This window comes from Salvelinus fontinalis, chromosome 12, assembly GCF_029448725.1.
Source record: "Salvelinus fontinalis isolate EN_2023a chromosome 12, ASM2944872v1, whole genome shotgun sequence".
Classification (NCBI taxonomy): Eukaryota; Metazoa; Chordata; class Actinopteri; order Salmoniformes; family Salmonidae; genus Salvelinus; species Salvelinus fontinalis.
In genome coordinates, this window is record NC_074676.1 from 4,630,736 (window position 1) to 4,640,622 (window position 9,887).

Here is a 9,887-nt window from a genome sequence, read left to right on the forward strand (position 1 = left end):
CAGATGTAGTAATATCTAATATAGATACCATATGTGATGCTATATATATTACCCCACCTCTGCCTATAGCGTTTCAATAGATACACAAGTAAAAACCATCTCTGCATGAACACCAATAGCCCATTCCAACTTATCAGTGTACGGCGTACGTATTAGGACATGAACACTTCTCGACTGACTGCAATGGATGTCCTAATATGTGCGCCGTACATCTTTCGTCCTGCAACTCTCTAGGTGAAGAGGAGTGGCAGAAAGAGTATGTAAATGGCTCTCGGGCCTATGTGCTGAAGGGCTTAAAGGAGGGCCTGTCCTATAGGGTGCGCGTGGTCGCCAAGGGTCACAACGGCCAAGCGGTGCTCCACCAATCAGAAGAGCTTTTGGTGATGATTCCAGGTGAGGCAGCACGCGGTTGGCGCCCGGCCTCGCTTTGCCTTGCCCCGTGTTGTGTTGTAGAGATTGAGAAACGTGTGTGTATGCGGAAGCTTTGCTATTCTTCACTACTCAAGAAACCTGTTCGGTGCCTGTGGTATACCATCCCTATATCTGTTGTTGAAGTTTTTCTTCTGGAAACATACTGTAGGCATGTTCAGTAGAGATGTCGACTTGGTAGTTTCCTGACCTGCATGATGTTGTCCTGTTCGCATATTTGTGTTGAAGTTAGGAACACAGTCTTGTTTCTGGAGAGACGCACAGTAAGAACATTCTCATATAGATGATGGATACCATTCACATGATGTAGAAGACTGATGTGTAACTGTCTAATAATCCACCTAATTCTCTCTCCCGCTGTGGTGAACATTTGGTTTTGTTTGTAATTTGTGTGTACTGTGTGTGGTGTGGGGACGCGAATGTTGTTTGCGTCATGCACTGTAGAAGTCGAGCTGTTAGCCGTCTTTAATACGCTCTGCATTCATGTGCCTGTAGCTTCCGCGAGACGAGATGTATAACATCACATCACTAACACACCAATTGTCTTTTGCAGTAACACCATGTAACAATTTCCAAACAATAAAATACTTACAAAGGGCTCTTTGGAAACCTACTTTCATACTATCATGCACTTATGTCTCCTCCACAACTTGTTGGTCCGTATCCCCTTTAGTAGCCTTGACTACAATAGAAGATGTCTAAAACACTTAGAAGTTAACAAAACTTTATTGTGCATTAGATTTTCATTGCATTCCAGTACAGGAACTAAACGTTACTTATATTTCCTTTCTCAATTAAAGCAACAGGCCAGTCATGAACAGTTTTCTGATAGTCTCTTCCTCCCCTCTCTGCCCGACCAGCTATGGCAGCCCGACAGGTGGACATTGCTACTCAGGGCTGGTTCATCGGCCTGATGTGTGCCATCGCTCTCCTCATCCTCGTCCTCCTCATCATCTGCTTCATACAGAGAAACAAGGGAGGAAAATACCCAGGTGGGTACTTTTGGTTGACACACAAACACGCATGCATACACACACAGCACACACCTACGCATACACACGTTGTCGCCGTCATATCCATCACCCATCTTAGGCCCTAAGTAAAAAGACCCATTTGATGAATCTCTTCCCCCAGTGAAAGAAAAGGAGGACGCGCACACAGACCCAGAGTTCCAGCCCATGAAAGAGGATGACTGTACTTTCGGGGAATACAGGTGAGAAACATGACTCTCCTGGAGCCTGTTTGGCCCTAATTCTTCCCTGCCCCGAGCCCCCCCCCCCCAACCACCCCACCAAGCCCTTGCTCCCTCCCCAGACCTGGTTCCTGTCAGCAAGGCAGGCGCTCTGGCCTCCCCATCCTAACAGCTGACCTCCACTTGCCGCGGGCCTACCATCGTTCTAACAGGGATTCTGGCATTGCAGACCTTTGGAGCTACACTGTAAAGCACAAGCCTCTTCTTCTGGAAGAGGTTGGGTAAGGGACAAGGACGGGGAGGGATTCTTCTCCGCTTAGTGCGTTGGTGGCTTGGGGGCCAGATTGATATTGTAGTGTGTTTGACTGTGTTGCGTCATTCGATAAGCAGGATATACAGTATTATTCAGGTCTACGTTTTCGGGGTATTGGTTTTTCGGGGACTTTTAAAAGCTTTCCCTGGAAGAGTCAGGAATATTTTTGAAAAATAATTTTCAGTATTCCAAGCTGGCATGCATAGATAGCTGCCCCACTAATTTCACATTTAGAACCAAATGAGTACCTTGTAACAAATACATTGTGCATATAAATATATAGTAGCTTTTGTATTATGGAATATACGTACATACTTAATAAATTAATATTTGCATACATATGCATACTGTACAGTAAGTACACTCATCCCAGTTGATATAAGCTCTGACTAACTGCAGTAATCTAGTTATGCTTGCTATAGCGCCTTCTAACATTTTTTAGGCTGCTTGCTTTTCCAACCATGCACGCAGATATTAAGAAAAATGAAGCACTTTACTTATTATGTATAGCGTTTTTGGAAACATTATTTTGTACTAGTCCAGCTTTTTCCCAATTTATATGAAGTTTTTTTCCCTTCTTATATTTGATATTATTACTTTTTGTATCATGTATTTAAACATAAATATGTTCTATAATATACATTCTATCTATGCTGTAATACATAAATACACTACACCGCCAAAAGTATGTGGACACCTGCTCATCGAACATCTCATTCCAAAATCATGGGCATTAATATGGAGTTGGTCAACCCTTTGCTGCTATAACAGCCTCCACTCTTCTGGCAAGGCTTTCCACAAGATGTTGGAACATTGCTGCAGGGACTTGCTTCCATTCAACCACAAGAGCGTTAGTGAAGTCCTACACTGATTAGGCCTGGCTCGCAGTCGGCGTTCCAATTCATCCCGAAGGGAATCGATGGGTTTGAGGGCAGGGCTCTTTGTAGGCCAGTCAAGTTCTTCCACACCGATCTCGACAAACCATTTCTGTATGGACCTCGCTTTGTGCACGGGGGCATTGTCATGCTGAAACAGGAAAGGGCCTTCCCCAAACTGTTGCCACAAAGTTGGAAGCACAGAATCATCTAGAATGTCATTGTACGCTGTAGCGTTAAGATTTCCCTTCACTGGAACTAAGGGGTCTAGCCCGAACCATGAAAAACAGCCCCAGACCATTAGTCCATCTCCACCAACATTTTCTACACCTGTCAGAAACGGGTGTGGCTGAAATAGCCTCATCCACTAATTTGAAGGGCTGTCCACATACTTTACACAGTGTATATGGAATTATGGATATATAATGTTGTGTGATGTGCATGGCGTGATGAAGATCGTATATAAAACTCGCTGTAGGCAATAATGTCTTGAATGAAGTCATAGATACGTATGTACAGTATGTCATCCAGTATGAAGCTATCAGCATGTTGGAGTTAAAAGCCCATGTTGGAGTTAAAAGGCCATGTTGGAGTTAAAAGGCCATGTTGGAGTTAAAAGGCCATGTTGGAGTGGAAGATGTTATGTCAAGTTTCAACAAGGCAAAAAAAGCTATTCTTATTCTGTCCACATAACTCTTATCTCGTTCACGATCATAACGTGAGAGACAATACGCTACTAATAAGCTAAACCTGTCCATTCAAATAGCAAAATAATAGACAATAGAACAGAGTGTATGTTGTTGAAATGACAAGTATTAGACAATATAACACAAGGCAAAATGTGTAATATACTCTATATTACTTGTTATTTCCTTTGTGAAAGGAAATCAAATGTTCCATCCATGCCATTATTCCAACCATGGAGCTTTTATGTCAATAAATACTCATCTAACTCAACTAAGCTGTTCCGGTTTGACTGCAGGCGTGCATAAATCCTGTAACTATGATGTAACTATTGACCTTGAACATCGCCAGTGTCTACACTTACAAGGGGGCAATGTGATGTTGAAGAAAGATACATACTGCTATGTTTGGATGGATGTGTGGGTGCTGTGTGCTTAGACACAGAAGGGAACAGTAAAACCCACATGATGGGTTTTACACAACACAGATGGGTTAGCAACCAGTGCAGGCTTGTCTCATCTGTGCATGCTGGTGGGTGGGTGGTGGGGGCTGTGATTATCTCTCTCTGCGTGATCACTTCCTCTGCACTCTTGTTAATTGGGGTATGTAGGTCTCAGACAAGGTAATGAAGGGCACTGCAAGACCGGCCTGAGAGGAGTGACCAACGGGCTGCTCTACTGTGATATCGTTCTGATAAACAGTACTTACTGCCACTTGGAGAAAAAGGCCTGCTGTAAACCCACCCCAGATTTACACCACTGTCCTTGTCTGTGCTCTAAACTGTCATTAACTGTCACAAAGCCTACATAGTGGTGTCATAACTTATCATCGTCATTGGTGTCCACTGCAGTGCTTTCAGTCGTTAATCTGCAGTAGGATTGCATCCTGATGACGTTGGAGTCTTGTTAAGTAGTTTTATTAGCTGACATAACCTGTTATGAATGGCTATAACAGGCGTAATACAAGTGTGATAGCATTATGAAGGCTTTATGAAAGAGAGTCCACCTGCTCTTCACTGTCATGAGTCATCACCTGACATTGATTTGAATGTTGACTAACTAATGTTAATCCTCAAAGAAAGATTTCTTTGCACTTTCTTCATTTGTTTGCAAAAGTGCGATTGTCTGTTATTTATGCTCGGGGATGTTTGGCTGACAATGAATTCGCTTTTCATGTGATTGTTTATGACATGTTTGGATTTTCAGTTTGTCATTGCAACTTTTGTTGGGGAGAAACGTTCATGTCTAGCAATACAGCAAATATGTATTATTTTCCACCTCGTGTCATGGCTTCAGGGGAAATTTGGAATGGGTATGATTTTGCTTGTATTCCCCTGTTGCGTGATGAAAACCAACTAATCGCTCACATCATTTTCTTTTAGACTTGGGGCTAGATTCTTTTTTTAAACGATACTGTCAGAAGTAGTGCCTTCTGAGTCCAAATTTCAACCCAATTCAGGATATAAACATTTTCATAAGCTGTGAAATAATATATGTTTTTTTTCTGGAATTAGACACATTTGAATCCAGGCTATCTTTCTTTACAATACTTGGGTAATGGTAGTAAAAGTAATTGGAAATTCTTCAGTGCTCCATCTAAAGAAAACGCCATTCACTGAACTCCGTGTTTACATCATTCTGTCATCATTTCACCTGCATGTCGTTTTCTCCTAGTGACACTGAGGACCATAAGCCGTTAAAAGGGAGCCGCACGCCGTCTAACGGGACGGTGCACAGGGACAACAGTGACGACAGTTTAGTAGACTACGGCGGCGATGGGGGTGACGGCCAGTTCAACGAGGACGGGTCTTTTATCGGACAGTATAGCGGAAAGAGCTCCGCCAGGGACACTGCTGGGGGTCACGAAAGCTCTGAGGCCCCGTCCCCTGTTAATACCTCCGCTATGAACTCCTTTGTGTAGCCAGCTGGTTGATCAGTAGGTCAGCCTTGGTGGAGGGATAGGCAGCCAGGCCAGTAGGTGGTGCTGCAGTAAACTGAACTCCTTTGTAGCCAGCTGGTTAAACAGCCAGGCCCGTAGGTTTGTCTAGCCAGACATTTGGACATCCAAAGCTGTAGGGGCTCTCCAGTGGCTGTTCCATTCGCCATCTTCACAGGGCTGTTCCTCACGTCACCTTGCGGCTTATTGTCATCCCATGCCCCCCCCCCCCCCCCCCATCCGCACACTGTCACAAACACATAGGAGACTTCTTAAGAGACACATAACAGACACGTGTGAGATTCTCTGCACTAACGCAATGCTGCAGGACACTACTGGAGGATTGTACGTTATCATTTGGGAATCACTGAATTTGTGGAGGGATTGTGGAGACTATTCCAACTGTTTTATTCTCTGTAGCCTATTGACTTAGTAGCCACACTTAGAACCAGACATCTTCCTGAAATGATGTACAAACATATATTAACACAAATGAGTAGATTATTACATGGAAGGTATTGTCTATCTATCTTGAACTACTATGCGGTACACATTTGAATTATTTGGGTTTGCCATATTGTTTTTCCGGTCAAAGCATTATCTTGATATTATTGTGTGTGTTAGAGGTACTTTTCCCTTCAGGGCAACCGTAAGGAGGCGTCAGTGTCTGTCGCCATGGTGGTGAAACGTGTCACTAAATATATGAATATTATTCATTGTCTTTTTGCAAGACGGGGGCTGTTTGTACAGTTTATACAGTTGCATTTACAGTGCAGGATAATGTCCAGTGAGCTCCTAAAAGTATTCTTCTGCCTGAATCTATAATTCCGGCTCCAAGCAGGCTCAATCAAGCATGATTCAAGTTACATCAGTCGCTGCATCCACGCCCCCACCAGGGGATGCTGGTGTCACTTTAAAACGGGAGGACAGGCTCATCGTAATGGCTCGAATTAAATGAACGGAACGGTATCAAACACCAGGAAGCCACCAGCCTCCACTGGTCCTCACATGTCACCTTTGTTTTGATCACTGCAAATGCCGAAGTGCAGCATGCTATCATGACATCATCATCATAACCGTTGACCTGCACGTATTGACATCAAGCTCTTTTCTTTTGCTTTTCTTTAAAAATTTTGCGTTTTATTTTTGTGGTGCTGGGTGGCCTTCAGCAATACTGTGCCTTTTTAATACACAACTCTGATTTCAGTTCAGTCTAGATTCATTCACAAAAATACCGTTTTACCCAGAGTTCAGTGAGTGGAATGCCCATGAAGCAATAGTCATACTCTGAGGATGATGGGTTCAGCTAGGAAGGATGAAAGGATGGAGGACTCCATAAATTAAGGAATAATTCATACAGTCATCTTTTGAAAAGCTTCAAAATGCTTCTCCCTCAGATAAGCGGCTTAGGGTTGCCATATTGGACACGGTCAATGCTCTGTACATTTTTTTCAAGGTTCGGGTCATCTACGAAGTGTTTGGTCATATTTTTGCGCGGTGTGTGCGTGCGTGTTGAGGGGATAATATTCATGCTACTCACTTATACTAACTACATTTGATGGCCTTTGGCGTGATAAGGAAGGGATCGGAAGAAGAAAAAAAAAATCTTAACTTGCATCAAGTTTTACGTTGTTTTTTTTTTAATGAACATTATTCGTTGCATTTGTAAATATATACTCTAATTGACTGTGCAGAAAACCACTGCTAGAGGAGCTTAAATGGATAGTTCACCCAAATGACAACATTTGATCAACTATCCCTTTAAGAGCCCGAGAGGCAGAACTGTGCATGTGAAGGTTTGACTGGCTGAGAGAGCTGTGTTCAATATAGACTACTTCTATAGAATAAATATAAAAAAAATTGTTACAATTTTTTTGTTTTTTTGTTGCTGTGAACATTGTACATTATTGTAACGAACAGGACAAGAAGTTGCTCATGAGTTCACATTTGGATGGTTTCCATTTGTCAGCTATATAGTTGTGTGTTTCTGAAATGTCCCTATTTTGTACTAAATAAAACCATACAGTACTCTGGAAACCTTCAGATGTAATGGACTTTGGAGTGTAAGATAAGTACCCCTCGATGTACTGCGTCATTCTGGTTTATGTGGGTTATATGAGCAGCACAGGGTCCGCCAAACTCTTCCACTTTGTGACAGTATTGAAAATGGTTTGGTGTTCTTATTCTAAAACAGTTTCAAGGTTTTTACTAACAATATATTTGTGTTTAAGTTTCTCCACGTAGTGAAATAATGAATTTCCAAGTAAATTGAAATATAATGAATGAATAAAATATTATTATCTTTGATGTCCATTCTATCTTTATTGTAAAACTTCATTCTGACTGTTCTAATGTTCGTAATGTTTTTAATTCAACAGCAATGCAATGGAAGCAAACGGAGCATTGCAAATTCTATGATAAAACCAATCTTATGAAGGCATGATAAAGTAGGTGCTACACAATGGCCCCATAAATATTCTATTATATTACACTACGATAAAGTGTCATAGCAGCAGTATGTTTTGCTCCACAACAGACCCAACTCCTTGGCAATGGGAATAAGCATCAATGAAGAGGACGATGATTTCACACCTTCACAGCACTGGGAGATAAGGTGTGTGTGTGTGTTGGTGAGGGGTTCATACTGAATCTCTCGCTCTGGATCTCTCATCACTTCTTGTCCCACTGCACTCTGTATTGGGGGATGGAGGTCTGTGAGCGTGTGTGTGAGTGCAAAACCAGATTTTGGAATGAGACGAATGCTAAACACTTTGGGGGTGCTTATTATACCTGGGATCTTTTTTTGAGATGAAGGACTACACGAGGGAACTTGGGTGAAATGAAAACGCAAGTCAGTTTACAAGCCGCCTCAGGGATAAGACACTCCCTGACAGGAACAGGTAGGAGTAGTTGCTCCAAAAACAAGCAGATCACAGGGTAGCACAGTGTGAGACAACACCACCCTATGCTGCGAGCCAAAGGACGCAGGCGAATTATGCAATGCAATGAAAGTATTAAGTCAACCGTAGAGTCTGAAGTATGCTGCTAGCCTCACGGTAAACTGGAGACAGTGGGAAAGGAATCGGGAGACCCAGTCAGTTGCACAACTGAATGAATTGAACCGAAATGTGTCTTCTGCACTTAACCCAACCCCTCCGAATCAGAGAGATGCGGGGGGCTGAGAGAGGAAGAGAGAGACAGGAAGGGGAGAGAGAGAGGGCAAAGAGGAGGAGAGAGGGAGGAAGAGGGAGAGAAAGAGTCATACACAGACAGGGAGAGAGATAATGTGTGATAATAGAGACAGAGAGAGTACTGATGAAAGAGAACAGTTCAGCCATATTTGTTGGCGTTCACTTGTTGACCCTTCCGTTTCCACTATGGTCATGCACTGTATGTATGGGTGTAACTGGGAGTGAGCACACAGACCATCTGGTGTGCCATCACACACATACACACACAGTACACTGCACTGGTGTCAAGAAGCAAGAACGTCTGGTGGGGGGGGCTCTTGGACCACTTCTCCGTTTGGCAAGGACACTTTGCCTTCTGTTCACTTTGCCTTCTCTCTCTTTCTACTGCATGGTTAAATTCATTGGGCGTAATTATTTCACGGATGCTTTCTCAGTAATTATAGCAGTTGATATAACAGCTATTCAAATCTTCCTGGATGCACAGAGAGAACTAAATGGATGCTCTCAAACGGGAAACTTTCCTCACCAGCAATTGGACCAGCAAGTATTATTTTGTGGATAGAAATGAACGAAAACAATCATGACTTTAACCCAGAAAGGTGGCTATTGTCCTCTAATCCTTATACAGTATCTTATAGATGGTAATTGCCATTTGTGGACTGGCATCTCATCATACAAGATTTGTATTCTAGCCTTTACTGCCACCTAGTGATTAAAAGGCAATCATACGGATGAGAAAATAACAAACAGGATCATTACCGTCTCAATGTGAAGTAAAAGCATCACCCAGTGTGGAGGCTGCTGAGGGGAGAACGGCTCATAATAATGGCCGGAACGACGCAAATGGAATGGCATCAAACACCTGGAAACCATGTTTTTTTTAATGTATTTGATACCATTCCATTGATTCCGCTCCAGTCATTACCGCGAGCCCGTTCTCCCCAATTAAAGTGCCACCAGCCTCCCGTGACTAGCGCAGAAGTGTACATCCAAATTCAACTATTACTCGATTTGAAACATTTACACGTTTTATTTCAACTTTCGGTGAACAGATTTTCATTGGATCGATGATGTTGTGTGAATAAAATCATGACATGCGGAATGATCTGCTGGGAGCACCAAAGGTAAGTGAACTGGCACGAACCAATGTCAATATATCTGCAACATAACCAAATAATTGGACATTATTCTACCACATGGTCATACGCCACAGCACAGTCCCATTTGCTATTGTTTTCTTTTTGGTCCTCGGTTACATGGGCTTCCTG

General features: G+C 42.7%; 1 protein-coding gene across 16 annotated transcripts in view; it reads left to right on the top strand.

Annotated features, from left to right (window-relative positions):
• The window catches only part of LOC129866676 (neuronal cell adhesion molecule-like), a 110,563-nt gene extending 102,828 nt beyond the window's left edge, over window positions 1–7,735 (top strand). For 10 of the 16 annotated variants that reach the window (XM_055939464.1, XM_055939475.1, XM_055939467.1 and 7 more), the window contains 4 exons: window positions 235–393; window positions 1,290–1,421; window positions 1,564–1,642; window positions 5,167–7,735. In XM_055939464.1, the coding sequence (XP_055795439.1) occupies window positions 235–393; window positions 1,290–1,421; window positions 1,564–1,642; window positions 5,167–5,413 (617 nt within the window). In that variant the 3' untranslated portion in view covers window positions 5,414–7,735. Of the gene's footprint in view, window positions 1–234; window positions 394–1,289; window positions 1,422–1,563; window positions 1,643–1,743; window positions 3,767–5,166 lie in introns of those variants that run through there. The other 6 variants (XM_055939474.1, XM_055939476.1, XM_055939478.1 and 3 more) reach the window with 2 other exon arrangements.
• Window positions 7,736–9,887: the final 2,152 nt, after the last annotated feature.